General features: G+C 41.4%; 1 protein-coding gene across 1 annotated transcript; it reads left to right on the top strand.

Annotated features, from left to right (window-relative positions):
- The first annotated feature begins 4,564 nt into the window (after positions 1-4,564).
- Positions 4,565-21,331, top strand: GPBP1L1 (GC-rich promoter binding protein 1 like 1). The gene is made up of 11 exons (XM_042819219.1): positions 4,565-5,476; positions 6,312-6,426; positions 7,190-7,319; positions 7,666-7,949; positions 10,485-10,557; positions 11,041-11,234; positions 14,523-14,663; positions 18,182-18,340; positions 19,055-19,179; positions 20,075-20,177; positions 20,406-21,331. Exons 2-11 carry the CDS (start codon positions 6,367-6,369, stop codon positions 20,550-20,552), a joined length of 1,416 nt encoding a protein of 471 aa, XP_042675153.1. The 5' UTR covers positions 4,565-5,476; positions 6,312-6,366; the 3' UTR covers positions 20,553-21,331.
- The last annotated feature ends 125 nt before the right edge of the window (positions 21,332-21,456 follow it).

Genomic DNA, 21,456 nt, shown 5'->3' with positions numbered 1-21,456 from the left:
GAGATTGAATTAGGTGCTATGTTTGATAGGATTCTACCTAAATACAGTTGAAGGGACCTGAGGAGGCTCGCAGAGAAACCTGAAGCAGGAAAAGCATCCAGTAAAACTTGGAAATGTGCTGGAATATGTAATGTGAGCAAAGGCCAGAAGGGCGCCGCACAGCTGGCGGCCTGGGATCTGGTCGGTAGCTCAGGGCAGCTCTTCTGCCTGGGAGCAGGAGGTGGGAGGTGGGAGAGGAAGCACAGGAACAATGCACGGCTGGTTGTGCCAATCCCTGCCATTTCCTTACAGCTTTAGGAACATCTTCATCCATTTCTCGTTGTCTTCAGCTTGTTTCTCTCGTCTTATGTTCTTGGCTTACTGAATGCTTCCCTGGTTCCTACTGTCTGGTTTATATGGAAGGCTCAGCTTGGGAATCAAAGTTTCAGAGACTAAAGGACAGGGAAGGGTTGCAGTGCCTGGACGGCTGTTGGGAGCTGTAGCACAGAAGGGAACTTTATGGGTGGCGTATTGGGGGTATGCTTGACCTGAACTGTGTGTACTTACCTTAATCTGTGTCGCTTTTAAATGCCTGTGAGTTCCTTCCATTTTCACGTTAAGCCTTTAATATTTACTTAGACAAATACACAATGACATTTAATTATATAAAATAGCATTTGGTTTCTTTTTCATTCGCTTCTTTCTGACTCCAATGTTAGAAGTATGGGAGAAGATGTGGCTTTTAGTTGAAAGATTTCTAATGCAACATGTGAATAATGATCATTTAAATCATTTTTCAAGAGATTAGAACTGTTAGCAAGTCGAACCCAAGTGCTCATACAGAGTAACTATTTTATGTCCTTGTCAAAAAAGTCTGCCTTTTGATCAGTGAAAGAGTATTTTGAGGTGCATGACAGCCTTTTTTATTTTTTCCACCAGAGCTCCTTACAGTGAATATAATTGTTCTGAGAGGAGGTGAGACTTTAGAGTGCCTCATTTGATGGTACTCTGCTTCACATTTCCAGAAAGAAGTCAACCACGAGCACGTGGAAGAGAGAATGGGTTAAACTTGCATTGACAAGCACTGTTGGTCGACTTTTTTTTTTTTTTGCCTGGAATTGGGAGTGGCCATCAGGGCTGATCTTTGTCCTTGCTGCTTTCCATACAGTGAAGCAGTTAAAGAGCAGATTGGCTGAGCTGTGAGTGCAGGACGGCGGAACTTCTTGGGCTGTGCGTGTTTGCTCCGCACACGGACCCACCGCTGCGTGGAGGCTCTCTGCTGGCTGGCAGAGGTCACCTCAGTTCTGCATGGGAATCAAACAAACAGGACGTGGTGTATTGGGAAGAAAGATTTGAAAAATGCAGAATTGTGACTATAGCTGTTCAGACTGTGAGCACTTTGTGCGTTTTTTTGCTAAGGTTGAGAGTGTGGTGTAGAAGAGAGAGCAGGGTGTGATTGGGCGCTGGGAACACCAGGGAACGTCTGCTTGAAGCCAGGCTGATGGTTGTATTGCCCCAAATGGACTTCCACACAGAGCACAAGTGAGCTCTGCCCCCTCTCAGATGTGATTGAAAAGGAAACAATTTTACACCGAAGCACTGATAATAAACTGTAGTACCATCTGGCTTAAATTCTACACAGCTGAGAAGGTATTTCAGCTGGGATTTCAGCTGCTATTCGTGCTTGTTCTTGCAGTTTTTTATTAATGATTTACTGTAAGTTGCTGTCAGAGAAGGTTATCGATAGACTCTTGGCCTTGCTTGTTGTGATTTAGTGGTATTGGTGCTGCCAGTGGTACGATAGGTTATAGGAGCGCTCTGTGGATGTGTGGAAGGAGTAATGTTGGTCAGGATTCAGTGTGTGTGAGAGAAACCTATGGATTAATACCAGAGATTGAAGTGCTTCAGCAGTATTATCTACAGCAATTCATCTAATGGCAAGCTTTTGCTTTAACTGAAAGCAAGCATTGTGTTTTCATGTGTCACATACCTTACTTTTTGTGATGCTGCATGCAGAGGAAGGTGATAACCGAAGAGCAGTTTGTTTGTCTGATGGAATTAGGAGCCATCTGCAGGCTGCATTGGCACACAGCCTTCCCTGCTCTGCTCAGGCCAGGAAATAAACTCAGGCACAACTCTGAATTTCCAATTTGAAACCTATCATCTGTATGCTGCTTGAAAAGGGTGGAGATGAGCTTAAGCATCTTGCTTTAATTTGCAGCTCCTTTCATGCAGATTTTTGTAAACCCTCCTGTAATGGTGACACCCACGAGTGAGATTGTTTCCCAGTAGAAGTTACATAAGTACCAAAATACTTGCTTAGAAAGTTGGAGAGGATGTGGAGGTCCTTCCTGTAACAAAAGTGAAGTATTTTGGTTTGGTGGTTCATGGGAATAGCAAAAGCACAACACTTGTAGGACTTAAACAGCAGTTCAAAGTATCACGTCTGTGAGTTGTGCTGGCCTGTCTGCGTGCACGTGAGAGATTGCTCCTTAGTGAACTGCTCTGATCACTGGTAATCCCAGGGCTACCAAAATAGCAGATTAAGAGGTCTGCATGCGTGTTGGTGTCAGAGTTTTGCATGGAGTTTCACCATGCTTCTGGCTGCGCTGAGATACAAAGCTGCCTGTTTTGCTGACTGCTGATAGGCTCTTTCATTTCTGGAAAGTCCTGGAAGCCTTTCTCTGAAGTGAAACCTGGTCACTGTAATTCAGTTGTGGTTTTACTTCTGAACTCAGACCTCCTTCCTGCTACGGAATGGATACAGAATTCTGTAGCCTTGGTTTATCTGGCTCCCTTTAAAGACAAGGAACAGTTTTGTATGGGTTTTGCCGCTTGGTCCATTCTTCACTTCAGTGTGAATCATTCTTGAGGTACATTAAATCAACATCTTTCAACGATACTACTTGCCTCTGTCAATAATTTGACAAGGCTTAATTGCTATGCAGGTTGTTTGTAAAGCATATTTATTCAGAGGGGGAAGTAATTAATCTTACATAAATATATTCAACTGTGCACTGACTGTCCCTGTTTTATCCTCCACTTATGCTGAATTGTGTGGTAGCAGCCTCAGAAGGTCACATCTGAAGGAGTCAGACCCGTGCTGAGTTCAGCACGGAAGGCAAATTGTTTTGTCTGCAGCAGACGTTCCATGCTGCAGTGTGCGCACTGAAAAATTACCTGTTAATATAAAAACAGCTCTTGATAGGGTGGCACTTGTGTTGTTTGCAGTGTTGTGACGCTTAGGAGATTGTGGCAGTGGATGTGGTGCTCACGGAGCTTCCAGGTCTGTATTGCGTGTGCCAGAACTCTGTTCTTTCATCAACAACAACATCTTGTTTCAGATAGATCCCCTCATTCTCATATCATTGTTTTCTGTTCTATTAAAAGGAATTACCTAGAGGATGAAAATGTGATGATTCTTACAGTATCCCTTTTCTTTGTTTATATTCAGCTTCTATCAAAACAGCCTTATACTCGCGCACACAAAAAAGGCATACCCTGCATGCTCAGCAGAGTAAAGAATGGCATAGCAAATGCAACAAAAACCAGAATTGTTCAAAGAATGGAACCATACCCAGGCAAGGAAAACAAACCCTGATAAGTCAATTATAAAGGCAGAATGAGGCCTGCCTGAAGGGATCCTGAGAAATGGAATGGCTTGAAAACAGTGACAAATCATTTCAAATGTTTCGGGAGTGGTAGACCTGTCAGTTTTCTGCTGGTTAGGTAAGATGGTTGAAGGGAAAAAAGCCATGACAAGAAAAATAGTTTTGTTCTGCTGCTCCCCAGTGTGGAGGCTCACCTTACCATGAAGTTGAGTTACATCAAACTGATGTTTACACATTCAGAAGAATTGATAAAATCAATAGCAAAAAATTACTGGTGTCATGTGGCATTTGTCAGGCTGGAAACCAAAGGGAAAAGCTTCAGAGGAGCTGTGTTACTGGGGGCAGAGACACTGGGGTGCCTGTGGGACCCTTCTGTACAAGCGTCTCGTTATTTGTTCTGTTCTCATTAAACCATGTTAAAAATGAATAAGAAAAGAACAAAGCCTGGTGTTCTCTGTTAGAAACCCATGGTATACCCCCTCTTGAACCTTCCATAAAAGCCTGATGACTTGGAAGGATTGAGTTCATAGGTGTGGGGAAAAATGACAAGGATTGCCATTGAATATCCTTTCATTCTGCTCTCTGAGTGGAGAGAGCATTCCTTACAAATGCTGGTTTTGCTTCTTTCAGCTTTTGCTGAGACATCGATATCGGGGATGATTTTATTTAATAGCCTGATGGTTTGTGAGGCTGACTTTGAGTTTGTAGACGAAGCTTTCCTATCCTGTCTTAGTACTTCAGTGCCTCTTGTGGCATTGAAGATGGAGAGCGTGGGTAAAGGGGTTTAACTTTTTTATGGTTTGGTTTTAGATGATTAAATTATTTCTGCCTTGCTTGTGATCAGAGATCAGATAGGTTTTGGCACTTATGCAGTAGTTGCTCTGTTTCTCTTTTTGTTCTTCTCTCTAGTCATTATTTATCGTGTTTCTGCCACTTGTATTGATGGTTGTGTTTTTGTATTTTTTTTTTTTCAGTGACTACAGTTCCTGTCTCACCTCTTTGATGGAAGAGGACTATGACCCAGAAGTGAACTCTCTACTGTAGAACAAGAAGCTCTTGTGGAATAATTTGTCTCCCTTTAAAAGCAGTACCCAGTCTAGAAAAAATAGAGTAGAAGAGATTATTTTTTGACCTAGCATTTTTCTGTTCATATGACCTATATTTCAGCATGTAAATGGTGAAAAACAGGAATATAAACATTTGTGCCTGCTTTTGAGCTTTTACATCAAGTAGTGCTTAGCTTTGTGGAGCATTAACCAAGCTACGTGAAGCCTAGAGTATATCCTAACATTCATTTAAAAAAAAAAAAAACTATACTTTTTTTTTTTTTTTTTTTAGCCAATGTATCTGGTAAAAATGAAGTTTATCTTTTAAGAGCACTTTGGCGGATGCTTCTTATTTAGATCTCAGCATTTGGGGCAAGCTTTTTCATACGTGTTGATCCTTTCTTCAGAGTGTTTGGGCTGATCTGCTGCAGACCATGAGCTGCCCAGCAGACTTGGGTGTACGTGTTCAGTGTTAACCATGGCGCTGTTCTGAATGCTGTCATTCAGGCTTGGCAAACCTTTTTGTAATGTAACTGACTTCTGTAGTAGCACAACTAGAGGATATTTAATGAGGTGAACGTGGTCGTGGCTTTTTTTAAAATATAAATTACCTTCTTAGGTTGTTTTTTTTTTTTGTAGTGAGAGTGCAAAAAGAGGTTAAAATGAGCAGCTGAGGGGGTGGAGGGTACAGTTGGCACGAAGTGCGGCCTCTCGTGCTCTGCTTTGAGACGCACTATTGCCTCAAGGCTGGCCTTAGAGTATACTGGAGAAGAAAGGAACCAGAAGGTTGTTGAAGCAAAGGAAAAGTGAGGACATTGGACTGGAGAGGCCAAACTCTGGGTGAGTTATCATATTTATTTTTTTTCCTTTGCTTATGTAGTATTGACTTGTTTGTGGCTGAACTGAAGGTTGTAAAAATCAACTAACGCTGTAAACCAGGGAGCCTTCTATTAAAGGACGAAATTCAGTTATGTAGAGTAGTAGTGGAGCTATGTTTGCTTTAAGCAGAGAAAGTTGCTGTGACAAGCTGGAGAGAAAATTTGGTTTCGGGTTCCTCAGTGGGAGACACATCTGCTGCTCTTTGGTGGAACTTCCGTTAAGATACAGAGCTTTCAGCCAGCTTGTGTTCTGCTCCTAAGCATTTGGTTTCTTTGCTATGAAAGCAGTTCTGACATAAGACGTTCTGTGGAGTGTGGAAATTGGTGTGCTGGGGTGCAGGAGCTGGGCTGCGGTGGATCCTTCAGGACTCTGATCTTAGTGTCTCTGTCAGCATTGTGGGCTTGATCGTGTTCACTGTACAACCTTTGCAATAAAATCGGAAGTGATCACTCTTGTGTGGGCTGTGAGACAAAAAGCAGTGAAGGAACGTACCAAATTCTGGCACATTTCAGTTTTACAGATCACTGATTGCTGTTTGTTCTGTCTTCCTCCATCTCCAGACCTATCCTATCATGGATTTCATGGGTGTGGCTTTAGAATGGAATTATAAACAGGAAGTAGGTGGGAATGTTTTAAGTTCTTACCTGTTTTGTTCAGAGGAACAAAGTCAGCAGGAAAAAAGTCATTTTCAAGCGCAGTACAAAAAATTAGAGTGCTTTTTCCCCTCTTAGTAGTGTAGAGCAGGTTTGAGGTTCTGGAAGAGATGTGAGTCAGGGAATGTTCTCTTCATTTACAGATCCTGGCCATGAGGTTTGATGCCTCATTTTATTGAAGGGAGACACTGGACCTAAATGGCGCAGCATGACTTTGTTCCTGCCTGGCTTAACTTCTCAACACCACAGTCAACCAAGGTAACTCAGTTACAGATTGCTTGCTCTCAGAGCTATGGTAATGTTGATACACTTGTCCCAGTGTTAGATTGAACTTAAAATGTTTGTTGTTGCTTTTTTAACTACTTTTTTGATTTTGAGGGAAGTCTTCTGGAAACATTAAGGTGGAGGTCTTTTTTTGTTTGTTTCCACAAATGTATCCCTTCCATTTCAGAGGAGGAAATATCCTTTGCATTCAGACATGGAAGAAGTTCAGTGTTACTGTGTTGAGAATTGAATGGAATCCCAAATAGAAAATGATTAAGAACCCCCCTTCCCCCAATAATGTGGAGTGGTCAAGACTTGAGCTGGCACTCACGATACAATTCTTTGGATTTCATTTATGAAAGTGGCCATTGCTGTGGCCATTGCTGTGCAGTACACTGATATGCCTTGGACTCCAACTCCAAATTCAGAAATACTCACTGGTTTGTTCAGGGCTTTTTTTTTTGTTTGCTTTATTGTTTTTGTTTTTTACATTTTTAATGTGGAGATATCTTCTGATTCCAGAAAAAGCTTCGGTTGACCCAGGAGTTCTCTTTTCAGGTCTCTTTTCTTCAGTGACTTTTACATTACTTGCAAATGACAATGGTGAAAAATATTTTAATGGTTAATCAGGTCGTGATGGACCAGGTGGTTGTTAATGGTGTTGGCTAAGCTGTACAGATATGCATGCTATATTGAGAACTAGAACAGGAATGTGGGCTTGGGAGTGTTTTCTTACATCATCTTTTTCCTTATACAGTCCCCTGCAGCCACCTTTGAGAAACATGGAGAGCATCTTCCACGGGGAGAAGGACGCTTTGGGGTGAGCCGAAGGAGACACAACTCTTCTGATGGATTTTTCAATAATGGGCCCCTCCGAACTGCAGGAGGTAAATATTGGATTGGAGTGCAGTCTGAGAGCAGCTGTGTTGGAGTATTTTACGGAATTTAGAGTTCTGTGGAGTAGAAATGTTTTTCAAAACTGTATCTTTCAAGACATCCCATGAGAAATTTGCACTGTTCTGTTCTCCCATGACACGTGCCAAGGCCTTTAGGGGTTTCTGTGGAAGCTGTATGTGCACTGTATGGCTTGGTTGATTTTTTTGGGAGATGGTCACACAGTTGTTGAATAATCTGGGCCTAGGAGTTACTTAGTGAACGCTAACTTAACAAGAAAAACATTCTGCATGCAGTGTTGACGTTTTATTATTTGAATACTTATCTCCTTTTGTTTAGACTGCTGGCATCAGCCATCCCTTCTCCGCCATGATTCTGTAGATTCTGGTGTTTCTAAAGGAGCTCATGTTGGGCTTTCTGGCAGTCAGCCTGGCTGGCATGGTCCCTCGCGGGGCCATGATGGCGTGAACCAGCGTGGTGGAGGAGGAACTGGAGTTCATCGCCACTGGAATGGCAACTTCCATTCGCGGAAAAGTTCTGCCTTTCAAGAAAAGCTGCCTGTTGAAGCCAGGGAAGAGAAGAAGGAAGACAAAGAGCATTTGCAATTTGAAGAAGAAGATTTTGTAAGTGTGTAGCTTCTCACTACAAGTGGCAGCTGTGAGAAGTTGGCTTTTCGGATTTCATTTTTTATTATCATCGATAGATGGCTAGGATCTAGAGTTGCATTCCATTCCATGCTTGAGATCCCTACAGATTTAACAGTGATTCCAGTGCTTGCAGGACACTAATTGATACCCAGAGACTGGGGAACTCGATGACCTTTTGCATTGGTTTTGGCACAGTATTGGATTTTGTGGTAGTTTTGAACTTGAAGGCAGCTTTGTAACTCAAGCATTAAGTCCAGATCTTTGTTAGAACTCAGAAGATGACGCTTTGATCTGCTACAGGAATGGTAGCTATGTTTTTGCCCTTGTGGCTTTGCTTACAAAGCCCTTTTTGCTCCTAAGAACATCTGTATAGCTTATCTTCAGTCTTGCTGTTCCTGTCTCCTGTTCTGGTACATGCTGGTGTGTGTGATAACCTCCCCCAGCTTGATCACGATGCGTGCCCAGACCTTTGCAACCATCTTCTTTAAAACCTCTGGAATAGCATTTTTTTGTCTGAGATATTTTCTAATCTCTGTGAATCATTGTTTCTTCAGCCATCTCTTCCATCAGTGTCTACAGTTCATCCACCTTTTTCCAGCGTTCTGATCCCCATGGTATTGTTAGTTCTAACAGTCTCTTTTATCCTGGCTCTGTTTTTACTGGAATACCTTTAGTTTTCAAAACTGCTCCAAGTGTGAAGATGTAAGCACCATTTCTGCTCTTGCTTTCCAATTTAGTTTCTTCTTGTCCTTTTGTCACCCCTTAAAAAGATCTTATTTTTATCAGACCTTGATTTTTGCTTTTTGCATCTTGTTTTTCACTTTCCTCCAGGCTCTCGTTGATCAGTGTAATGAGGCCAGTGTTATCTGTACCTTTCTGGTAACTCAGTCTCTCCTCCTAATGTGATTCCTCTAACTGCATCATCAGTGCTTAAGCCATTACTGCTTCCAGTCAAGAGAGTCTCTAGTGATAGTGTGCACACTTACGTAGATCATCTTGAGCTTTTTGCTTCCTTCTTCAGTTTTTATTTTTGGAAGGTTGTTTATATCTGAAATTCTCATGGCAGTTTGATGTTACTGCTTCTGTTTGGAAGGTTAGAAGTTGGAGTGAAATATATGAATGCCATGCAGATGCTTCAGGACAGAATCTAGTGTCTCAGCTTAAATTGCTCCAAGAGCCAAGTTAGATTTAAACTGCTGGGTTTTTCACTGGAGTGCCCAGGCAGTGATTGCATGCTCTTGTTCAGCTGCTTCTGCTGTAGGAGTGGTAGCCTGCATCAGAGCTTAGTTAACACCTGGAGATCAGTGATGAAGCTTACCTGTAGATTTCTGTTAATCTGATTCTCAAGCATGCTATAAGCTGGTTCTTTAGGCAGACAAAAGCCTCTTGAAATGTAGAAAGTTATTGTAATGATTGCAGCCACACTGTTGTAGTCAATCTAAATCTTTCTTCATTCTCTTCGGTACCTTGAGAAGTGTCTTTTTCCAACCAGGTGGCTGTTTCTTCTGTAAATATGTTTTCCTTCTTTTTTTCTCTGAAGAAGATAATACCTTGCATCTGCTGTCTAGAAGCAAACTTTGCTAGGCAGCTCTCCTGTCGCCTTTGCTTTGGTGTGACACTAAGGTACACTGTGGTTAAGTGTGCAGCTTTTAGGCCTGTGTGGCTGACAGACCCTGACCCCGTAAAACAGGCTGCTGTTCTGAGTTCTGTGGTGTGAGCAGCACTGCTATAAAACTGCCCTGTAACTAAAAAGTGAAGTGCTGGAACAGGAATTCCTAGGGTCTGAGGAGGGCATTCATGCTATGGTGTAACATTTGTTCCTAATTCTTATAGAACAGGAATGGCTACTGCTTCAGAATCTCGTCATTGGAGACTTAGTCTGTAGCTGTAGTAACTAACGTGAAGGATACATAAAAAAGAGGAAAAGTGGCTTTTTTCTTTTCACTGAACTTATTTGGTACAGGGGAAGAGGAATAGCTGATCGGGAGCACTTGTCATTGAATGCTTGGATTTTCTGTACTCTTTTTTGAGCTTGAGCATGTCCTTAGTTGTTCCACTGAGTTCTGATACTGAATCAAAGGTAAGTCTGCAGAGAATAGTGGGTCTGAATGCAGTTGCCCTGAAAAGTGGATTCTAAAGCTTAATGTGAATAGTTTAGCTTTTTTGTCTATAAATATATAGATTTTTTCGTTTTTCTTTTTTATTAGGAATCTAATATTGCCAGGCTGATGATTAAATGCCTGAATCTTTTATGGGTATATCAGTTTATTGTGTAGTAGAATGCTGAAGGGCCTCTCCTCAATTTTCTAATGGTTCTGTTGGAAATACTGCAAAAGCAAATGAGAATATGAGCTTTTTAGGTGTCTTCTGACAGAGTGCTCTTCTAACTCGGGTGCTGCTCAAGAGAAATAGACTGTGGTTTCCTAGAAGCATGTTATGTTAATACAAAAGCTTTATTTGTTATGTGCAGTATAATGAATATACTCACTTGCATGTTCTGTGTGTTTACAGCCATCTTTGAATCCAGAGGCAGGAAGACACAACAACCAGAACAAACCTTTAGGGACACCTTCCGGAGTTTGGGGTAGGTGAAGTTATCTACATTGCTGTCTGCAATGCTGATATCAAAGCAGAAAGTGATAAATATTATTAACTGTATAAATAATTCTGCTCTAGAAAATGTGTTTGACCTGAGAAGTACTAATTGCTTGTTTATGTAAGTGCTGCAGCTTGTAAGGTGCAAGTTACACAAAATATTTTTTGGTGAGTTAACAGCTGATCCATGGTTGCTCAAAAAAGTATTAATCTGTTCTGATCTCTGTTTTATAGTGGGAGGTTGTTAGCTGGCATCACTGTTGGCTTTTCACTTATGAGTCAAGGGAGATGTTGTGGTTAAGTGAAAAAAGATTGGACTTTAATGTCATTATCTAATATCCTTTCTCAAAACTGAAACAAAAGCGTATCAGCTGTAATGTCTGAGGTTTGGAAGGGAGAAACTGGAGCGTTATACTGAAGCTGTTATGAAACAGAACATTTGTATTTCAAGTTCTTTGTTTTGTTTTGACAGAAAACCCCCCTAGTGCCAAGCAACCTACCAAGATGCTGGTCATCAAAAAGGTTTCAAAAGAGGATCCTGCTGCTGCCTTCTCAGCTGCATTTACATCACCTGTTTCTCACCTGGCAAATGGCAACAAAGCCACCACCATTGTCCCAAGTGTCTACAAAAATCTGGTTCCTAAACCTGCAGCTCCTCCTTCCAAGGTACAAGAGTTTCCAGCCAAGTTAACTGTGGGTCAAGGGAAAAGTCTCTCCCTGGACATGGGAACTACAGATGCTTTAGAAATTTTGTAGGATTGATATTACAAGTATTCAAGAAGTTAAGGAAAATTATTTGTTTTTTAAAAACAGTGTGCAGATGCTGGAGTTCTAAAATATGTTAATTGCTAATGCTGGCTGCTGCATTGCTGCAGAACCTCTGTGATTAGTGAAGAAGGTGTTACGCTCTTCAAAGATGAAAGTGTAACAACTCTTTCTACGTGGAAGCAAACCCAGAATTTCCTACCCTTTCCTAAGTTCTTGATTCAGACCGAATTCTGCCAACTTGAGGAGAAATTCTAATAGTTTAAATGATTATCAAGTGGGGTAATCTAAACCTTTATTCCTTTACATGGGATAAATTGGGCTAACATGAAGTTATCAGTAGAAGAGTTTTCTGTTCACTGAATCAACCCATTATGTATCTCAGTCCATATCCATACTTGTTCAGAATAGCTGAATAAGATGCAGTTGTAGTGCAGTGAGTAATGCAGCTGTCACTTGTCCTTGTACAGCTTGGATGATAAAAGTATCCAGACAGCCTTAGTAGTTTTTAATCTGGATGTTTTAAATGGTGTTTGAAACAAAAAGCCAAAGGTGCTGTTTGTCCAAACCATTGCATTGTCTTTTTGATTGCTTCAAAGAGTGAAAAGGAGTGCAAACAGCTTTTCTAACTTTGCTGCTGTTTTTGTGTGTAAAGATAATTGTGAGGTTTGAAAACTAGTGCTGTACTGGCACTAGAGCTCAAGAGATTGAAATGTGCTTCTGAAAGCTGTATAAAGGTCTGCTGTGCTGCTACATGTGTACCCACTGCCTTGGAATTGTGGAAGTCAAACATAAATATTTTCATAGCTGTTAGTCCTTGCCATGTTGTTGCCACTGCACTTGTTTTCATTACTTCTAAAACCCTTTGCAGAAGTTTTTCTGTTAATTCAATCTAGAAGAGCTGCTCTTAAGGCTTTTCCAAACTGTTCTCTGAAATTACCCTTTAAATTTTAATTTTTTATTGAAACAAAAGAAAAAAGCATTAATCTGTGCTCACAGTTGGAATAAACCCTTTAATTTTCATAGATAATTTAGAAAGTATGATCAGGCTTTTGCAGACAGTCTTGCGACTGTGGTATGGAAGTTCAACTAATGTTAAAAGTGCAGGGTTTGTTTTTGGGGGGATTTTGAGTTTTGACATCTTTCTCACTTGTGTTCCAGCTTATACATCTATATTTAATTCAGAATTATGGCCATATGTTACGGTAGCTGCCTCACTTTCCTTTTGGTGAAGGATATTCTGTTCAGAACAGTTACTAGGTGTGGGTTACACCTGGATTCATGCTGTAGATGTGACAATACTGATAACACATTAAGGCTATTGTGCTACTGGAGCAGGTATTGACTCGTGATGCATGGCAGCTCCCAGCAGATCACCATCGTGTTAATTGTGATATAAACATGTTTTCTGGTCATTAAGTGTGTATGCATTGAAACGGTGCTGGGATTGTAGAGGGAGTGTGGTGCTGCTCACTGGTGGGGATTGCAACAGCTAGGAGTTGTGTGCTGTCTCATCTTGTGTGTTAGTGAATGATGACCACTGATAGAAGGAGAGGTGGAGATCTGCGTGTCCTTAGGTAGAAAACCTGTGTGCATGATGCCTTGTTCTAAAGGTAGAGACAGAAGGAAGCTGTGGTAGGATACATCGTTCTGAAGAGTCCAGAAAGTTGTGTGGAAGTTGTAGTGCATGAAGCATTAAGAGTCAGAACGCTCCTTTTGGTGAGGTCAGCAGTACTGGAAAGCTGTCAGAGGCAAACGGGATGAAATATGCTTGTTAGCTGTACCGAAGGAGGAGAACACAGTGGCAGTGATAGAGGCACGTTCTTCCTTTAGATGTGGCTGAATTGTTCACAGTTGAGCAGTGAGTGAAGGGCATAATATGCAAGTGATTCCTTTTGGTGCTCAGCTGTGGCTGCTGTCCTTGAATCCAGCAGTCTCTCTAAGAAAGTAACAGTGATCAGTGTTTGAATTTGCGTAAGCTGCCACTTTGTGGAAGGTGGGAGAATAACAATTAGCAGCCAAGAGCCAGGTGCCTGAACAAGTGCATCTGTGTGAGTATGCGGAGGGAAGCTTCTTCTCAAACTAGTTCTCCACTCCTAAGAAACTTACTACAGGCAGTATTGTGGAGACTAGGGTCTTTTTGGGGTTTGAAAGGGATGTTCAGAATCGAGTATGAGTGCTGAATTATTTATTCAGCACTGTGGACTACTTCTAAAGTTGGTGTGGAAGGCTGCTAATGAGACCAGAATGATGGCGATGCGTTTATTTTAAAAGGAATAAAGCAGCCCATAGGGAAATTGTGGCTTCTGCTTTCATTGCTCCCAGAATACAAGATCTATTTTATGTCAGATACAACTTAATCAAACTGTGCATGAATTATTTTGCTATCAAGTTGGCTTCAGAAGTGTAATGGTTCAGAGGAACCGTTATGCCTTAACGCTTTGACAAATGTATTTTTTACGCTGCTTGATACAAGTCATTTGTTAGAATCATTGCAGTAAGAGCTGCCACTTCAGTGTTCGTCCTTGGTTGCCAAGACAGGCCCAAGAAAAATCTTCCACGTAACAAAAAGTTATCTTGAAGTCTGCTTTTCAGCCAGATTGCCATTGTATCTAAGGAACACTGCAGAGTATCCAGAGCAGAACAGTAGGTGCTCATCCACATTGGCTAAATCAGTGCAGTGATGGACACTTCCAGAGCCCTAGGAAATTTACATTCTTGGCTTGGACAGAAAGATTCCTTGAGGTGCTTCTTTCTTGCACAGGGGAAATTCCTGTCAAGCGAGGCAAACCTTTTCTTTGAGGCATACAGTGTTCCTATATGAAATGTGGTTTTAATTGGCATCTTTGCTTCCTATCTGTGCCTAGCTGCAGGATGTACTAATTCCCTCAGTGGTGATTCCAGTTAATGAAGAGCTGCACTGGATTTTCTCCTTAGGCTCCAACTGCATTTTTTTGCTACAGGGTCGTGCCTGTGAAGCAGAACTTGCTGTGACTTGGAGGAAAAAGGAGATGATAATGGGGGAAAAAATGTATTTAGAGGTGAACTTGCTGGGAATGTTCTTGGAGAGGGAGGAGAAAACTCCACACAACAGACAATTTCTATCAATGCAGTTTTTGCTTTACTGCTTGCAAGCAACCCATTGGAGTGTCTTACCACTTACTGTCTTGTGTGTTCTTTTCAACATAGCCAAGTCCATGGAAAGCCAACAGAAACGAACACAAGCCAGGCTCGCTTTCCTCCAGCCGTGACTCTGCCTTTACCAGTCCAGTGTCTGTAACCAAACCAGCGGTACTGGCAAGTGGCTCAGTCCTCACCTCTCCCAAAGAGGTAAGAAATTGGGTTTGGGTGGAGGAAGGGAACTTTATCACCGTCACCTACTGTAGCTTCAACAAAATAAGATCTCTCCTGCATGTGATACCTGGCTTTGTACCCTGGATAACGCACTTGTGTGTTCTTAGCACATCTTTAGTGCATCTTTGATATGCTGAATTAAGAGATCTGGTTGTAAAGCTATTGCCTTTTGGGGTTTGCCCAAACATACTAAAATTTCTTGGCAATTTAAAAATAAACAACCTCACACTTAATAGCCTTGTGTTGTTGGACACACATGGACTTACGAAATTGCAGACACCAAGAAAAGATGTGCACTGAAAGATAAACTGATTCCCATGCTGTTCTTCAGTACTTTCTTTTCCTATGAAGTGAAAGTGATCTGCCTCGCTGCTTTTCTCTAGAAAAGCAACAGCACAGGCAATGAGCTTTGAGGGGTTCAGCCTGTAAGGTTTCAGCTTAGTGTCTGCTTTTAACATTGGTGGGAGGTGATCTGCTGAGCCTGAGGCTGGCTTACCTCTGGTTTTGGTGTGATGTGCGGAGAGAATCTCCAAATGTAAATTACGTACTACTTCAGTGGCAACTGTGACTTGATGTGTTTTGGCCAGCATCCTATGGTTCACTTCATAGCTTGTATGCAAAATGCTCTTCTGAATCTTGAAATTCAATGAATCTTAATAGAAAAGTGACATCGAATAACTTTTCCCCATCGTGAACCAAAAGTTGGTGGTCATAATTAAAAAGTATTAAAATCAATAATTGACTAATTCAGGAAATTTGTAATTTGTGTGGTTTGCATTTCAAGTGTAATAGCTTATGGGGGGGAGGGTTGAAGTGTTTGCTTTTGGTTTTTTTTTAGTTGTGCATCTGACTTTGTCCTTAACAAAAACCTTCTTTGTCGTGTTTATGGTTCTCTGCTTTGTGGGCTTTACTCTGAAACAACCTGTGCTTTTCTGCTATAGCTGTTCCTGAGTATAAAAGCAGTGGTTAAAAAGCCTGCATCTGTCCCTTGAAGAAGTAGATCTGGTGCTGTATCCCTTCTCCTTACCTTTTGTCTGTCCTTTGGCTGAGTCTCTGTGCTACTGACAGCCTTCCTTTTTGTGTAATATGCAGTAGAGTACAGACACCTTTACAGTATAAACACGTAAGCCATATAGGCTTTTACCTCAAGTAGATACCAACGAAACATGCACTTTGTATCATACACTGGTGGCACAAGTGGTCTGGCTATGTTTTTCATTCTTTCTAAGAAAGTTGTGGCTGAAACTTTAGTCAGCAAAGCTGTTGGATACTGTACTGCTCTGACAGGAGGAGTGCAGCTGGGCTTTTTCTCAGAGCAATACTTCCTTTAATATTTCTGTTACCAGCATTAGTCAGCTGAACAAAAAGCTACAATTGCTACAATTCATCACAGCTGAAATTGAACACTTGCAATGTGTTTTTCTATGAATCTATTGGAGACTGGCAGTGTGGAAACACAGGGCTGTGGCCAGCAAGTAGTCCAGTAATCCCGGCTCTGCAGGACTACCAATCTGTCCTTTTATTTCTGAGACAGGGATAAAGTCTGTCCCGCAGAAGTGTTGAAGACAGACCTCTGGTCATAAGGGACCACAACGTCTTGTAAGCTGGAAGGTACTGGGCAGCACTGGCACTGTGTCATAGCCAGTGCTTGACAACAGATTCAAGACCGTCTGAAGTTTTAAGATGGCGTAGGATGACTTTTGTGTATGAGTAAATGTTCATAGACTGGTGTCTGAACAGACTGGATGTTATGCATTGTTCTCATTTAGAATATCTGAGAGATGCCCTGATATTTCATTCAAATGGCTAAACCTACCTTTAGAAAAGATGCCAAAAATCAACTACTTGTACAAATTTACGTAACAGTCTCTTCTGGTGTTAAAAGCCTTCTAGAGAATCTGAATAAAATGAGAAGAGAAATGAAAGTCAGTTCCCTTTCAGTAATGTTGTAACAAAAAGCTCAAATGCTTCAGCAGAGCGTTCAGAATTACCCACAGATCCTAGTTTTCATTTTCCTTTGCTCACTGCTACCTTCCATCACTTGCAGTCAAACTAATTACCATGTTGAGAGCTTTAAGGACTACAGTAGCTTCTCATCCTAACATTTGGTCTTTTGTGTCTTTTACCATTGTTGATTTGTTCAATACAGTGTTAAACAGGGCAAAATAAAGAAGGCTACCTGAGAAGAGTGAGGCGTTATGTTCAGCACGCTTCTCTCAATGGCATTATTGCACATCAGTGTTTTATGTGCAGCAGGCATGAGAAATGTAAGCAGCTGTTGCTGCTTGGTTATGTTTGCTAAATATTTTAGTTTCCTTGATCTTTGCTCAGAGCACCGTGTGGTATGATAACAACACTTCTTTATAAAGGAGATTTATTTTTGAGAGCCTGAATTTACAACCCTCCCACCTCAGCTTGAATAAAAAAAAAAGGGAGGGGAGAAGCCACATGCTTTAGGAAATTGTGCTTTTTTTTTTAATTGAGAAAAAGATAAAAATCAAAGCCAGTAAATAAAGAAAAAGAATGTCTGCATATGAAGTTCTAGAGTCAGGTATCCACACAAGTAGCTAGACTCCTTACCAGTAGGCAGCCATGAAGTCCATGTATGAACAGAAGGTTAGGATGCAGGAAGGTTTTTCGTGATGTTTTAAATTTTCTTTGCACGGCCAGTCAAAAAGATGAAACATGAAATTGAAAGCTCATCTTGCTTATCGCTGTTTTAATTGCAATGTCGTGGCTGGGCCACTGCCAACATGCAAGCTGTTGTGCCTTACGCCTTGCTCAGGGATTGAAGGTAATTAAGAAAGCAAAGCACTGGGGAAGAGTGTGTGAGGTTTCCTTGGATTCAGGAATTCAGCTGAGCAGATTTCCTACAGCTCAAGGGCTGTCTGTGCCTGGCCATGCACAGAACCTGGGTTTCCTTGGGTGTCCATAGGCAGGAATCAGCAGTGTGCTCTCTAGGGGAGGAGACAGAGGCTGTGGCTGTTCAGTGTCCAGTTGGTTGAAGATGTGCCGCTCCCTGAAAAGAGATTCCCAGCCCAAAGCTTAATTTCAGGGTAGAGGCAGGCAGGATGTCTTAAGACACAAATTAGAACAGAGTCTGAGCTCCCTGATTTTATAATCTTTGTGGACTGAGTCCCACATGAAGCTCTCTGCCCACATTTTCTGTTGTAGTATTCAGCATTACATGTGAGAGAGTTACATTGCCAAGGAACGAAACAAATGTATTCCTGGCCACAGTGATGCCTAGGAAAACTTGGAAAGAAAAAAAAACAAAGTTGGTAGTGATAGGTGGGAGCATAATGTATAGCCAGTTCTTCCCTTACCAGCACAACACCACTCACTGTTTTGGTGGACATCTGCAACTAGGTTCCTTAAGGAGTTCAGAACAAGTCCAGGAGCTGATGAGCATTTAATAGTGCAGATCCTAAAAGGGCCTGATCTTCACAAGAGGGTGCACTTTCGAGTGTCCATATTCTGCTTGCTTTCTCTAGAGTCCTTCCAGCACCACCCCTCCTATCGAGATCTGCTCTTCACGCTTGACAAAGCTGATGCGTCGCACCACTGATAAGAAGAGCGAATTCCTGAAGGCACTGAAAGATGATCGGAATGGGGAGATAACAGAGAGCAGAGAATGTGACAAGCTGGATGATGTAAGATCACTGTCCTTACTGATGGCTGTTTTTAAGGAGTTGGGTACTGAAAAAAGCAGTGTATGTGATTGGGGCTGTGGGCGTGGAAATGAATGACTTCCCTTGGTCTGACATGCATGCCAGCAGAGGTAGTGAGCAGCACTGTGATGAAAGGAGATGCGTAGCACGATGAAATGCAAAAGGATAAGTAATAAATGAGGTGGAAGTGAAGGTGTGACAGATGATGAAGGTAATCTGGGTCTTTGTAAGAATTCTCTAAGGGATGGAACAATACTGTCTTTGATTTCAAACTTCATGTCAAACTACATTCACGGGGAAGTTGAATTCGGTGCTTGTAAAATGTGTAGAATAGAGGCTTAAGGCTCAGGCTTGGACCGGAATCCTAAATGCATAAGTCTGTGGCTTAATGTGTGTGTAAACTGCAACCTTAAGAGTGGGGTTTTCATGGTTTTCTTACACTGTGGAGGCACTGATGATGGCTTAGCAGTGCCAGCACTTACTCCCCTGACATCAAAGTGCAGTGCATCAAAATGTCATCCATATCGCATTGTCCTGTCACAGCTAGGTAGAAGCTGCTTTCCAAGTTATTGTCAGTCCAGGCTCTGTTGAAAGCCTGACTCAGAAGGCTTTGGTTTACTCCCAAGAGCAGAAAGTTGAACTTGGAAGTGTGAAATCATGGTGTTCTTTGTGCACTTTGCTTTTATTTTTCTTCAGATGGAGAGCAACAGCACACCAGAACCAAAGGAAAACTGGGAAGAGAATTGCCATCAAAATGGCCTTTCTCTCCCCTTGCCAGAGGAGGGGGAAAACCTCTCTCATTCATTGGAAGCAGAACACAGGTAAGAAAATAACCAAGTAAGGTGTCTGGAGTAAAAGACGGCATGTCCTCGGACTGTGCAAGCTGGAAACTATTCCAAAGAACTTTCTGGGAAGTACACAAAGCTGAACTGGAGGTGTGGGTTCCATTTCTATGTGCTGGACTGGGTGGTGGAGTTTCAGGTAAAACAAACACTGATGACAGCTGAGCCAAGACTTTGCCAAGGTCTGTAATTAAATTCCTGCACTTCCCTTGTGCCACGTCCTTGTGCGTTAATGCTGCCTAGGATTTACCTGCCCACGTGGTGAGGCAACATAAACCTAGTGCAATTCCATTAATTTATTACTGGGTATCCTAAAGGTAATGATCTGGGTTATGAATCAGGTACTTGCATACTCATACTCACTGGTTTCTCTCTATCTGCCCTTGGAATACTCTTGTGCTGCTTTAAATTCTGTGAAAAAATTCTGCAGAAAGTTAAGAAAATTCTTACTTTATATCTCAGTTTGTATCTTATTTTAGTGAGTGACCTGTGAGCATCTGGTGTCAGCGGGTAGTAACTTTTAGAAGATCTTGAGCTGAGTTGCTAGTTTATCTCACATCCTTCTTCAGTGTCCTTGGGTAGAACTTCAAATCTGTTTGGTTTTTGTCCTTCTGCCAGACTAGTTATTTACCCATTGTACAGAAATGCTGATGATTAAATGTTTGTAGAAGACACTGAGTAAGAAAAATATTGGGTAAATGCTAAACATGAAGTGGTGTGTAGTGCAGAAGATTCCCTGGTGAACTCAAAGTAATTTAATACAAAACCTTGTGTTTCATGGACAGGCAGTTCTCACCTTTGTCTTTGTTTAATGGATTTAAATTGCTTTAATTCCTGTGCCCTTTTTTTTTCTTCTTTTTTTTTCATGAATCAGGTTATTGAAAGAAATGGGATGGCAGGAATATCCTGAAAATGATGAGAATTACCTTCCCCTCACAGAGGATGAGCTCAAAGAGTTCCAAATTAAATCAGAGCAGGTATGTTCATAACTCTTGCCACTGCTGCGTAAGTCCTCTGTAGTGCAGTGCTTAGGATGTTGTGGAAGACAAAGAGCAGAAATGAAACTGGATGGCGGTTGGTGACCCTCCATCATCCACAGAGAGCACATGAATATACAAGTGACCGTAGAACAGCATCCCCAGGTGGCTGGTGACAGTTACTCTCCGTAGTTGTGCTTATTTTAAAGCTTACTTTCATTCCCACAGCGAAGAAGAAACGGATTTGGGAAGAATGGATTTCTTCAGGGCCGCAGCTCCAGCCTGTTGTTCCACTGGAGAAGCACTTTTAAGACAAAGATTGAGGACTCGGACACAGAAACCAGTAGCAGCGAGACTTCAGATGACGATGCCTGAGAGTGGGCACGAGAAAATTAAAATAAATAAAACCAACCCAATAAACTCAGTTCGTAGTTCAACATGTGTTTGGGGGTTGTATAAACTAAACAGAGTTTATTCTGTCTCCAGTCTGTTCAGTTTTTTCTTCTGTTGATACTTCATGCACAAGGGAAATAATTGTATCCCAAAGAAGAGAGAAATTGGCTTCTTTAGCTTTTTCTTTTGGTTTTGCCCTAATGCTTAATAGAAGTTTGTGCAGCTAGCAAATTTTGACAGAAATCCCTTGTGGGGCAGTGCACAAGTTCAGTCTGGTAAGCAGGATACGAGTGGCTGACTGATCTTTGCAACAACAAGCTTCTAACAGTGCCGCCCGCATTACACAATGTTGTGCGGTAACATGTGCTAAAACAATCATTGTCAATGACAAAATGGCTATTGAAGTTCTAATTATGTTAAATTAATGCTAATAACATGAATTTTTTATTTTATTTTATTTTTTTTTTTGGCGGCTCGGGGAGCTTCATCACTTAACCAGGCGTTTGTGGTTTTCTTTTTTTGGGTACAGCTGTAAAATATTTGGATATAGGAATTGTTTGTGTTCTTCTTCTTGCAGCCTTGATATTCAGGGTGGATTGTAAAATATAAATTTTTTGTGAGATTTCAAAGATTAAGATTATTTTGATAACATTATTTACAGATTTAAAAAAGTGACTATCACATTGAGTCTGTATGAGGGGGAAAAACTACTGCATCAAAAATAACTAACTTGGAATAAATATTTTGCATCAGTTTGCCAATTCTAATTGTCTTTCTTATGTAAGAAAACCTTTCCTCTAAAGGGATGTGCAACTTTGGGGTTCAAATAGCACTGGGGATAAAGAGCTGCTTCTCCCACTGTGTTTTTTCCACTTGGCAAACATTG

This window comes from Centrocercus urophasianus, unplaced genomic scaffold (assembly GCF_019232065.1).
Source record: "Centrocercus urophasianus isolate 14NV4802_14NV808 unplaced genomic scaffold, USGS_Curo_1.0 seq_18, whole genome shotgun sequence".
Lineage (NCBI taxonomy): Eukaryota > Metazoa > Chordata > Aves > Galliformes > Phasianidae > Centrocercus > Centrocercus urophasianus.
This window is presented reverse-complemented; position numbering and strand designations above follow the sequence as displayed.

Coding starts and splice junctions, on each gene's coding strand:
- GPBP1L1 (XM_042819219.1), top strand. CDS start 6,367: ATGGCGCAGCATGACTTTGTTCCTGCCTGGCTTAACTTCTCAACACCA. Junction 7,320..7,665: donor GCCCCTCCGAACTGCAGGAG/GTAAATATTGGA, acceptor CCTTTTGTTTAG/ACTGCTGGCATCAGCCATCC. Junction 20,178..20,405: donor TCCAAATTAAATCAGAGCAG/GTATGTTCATAA, acceptor TCATTCCCACAG/CGAAGAAGAAACGGATTTGG.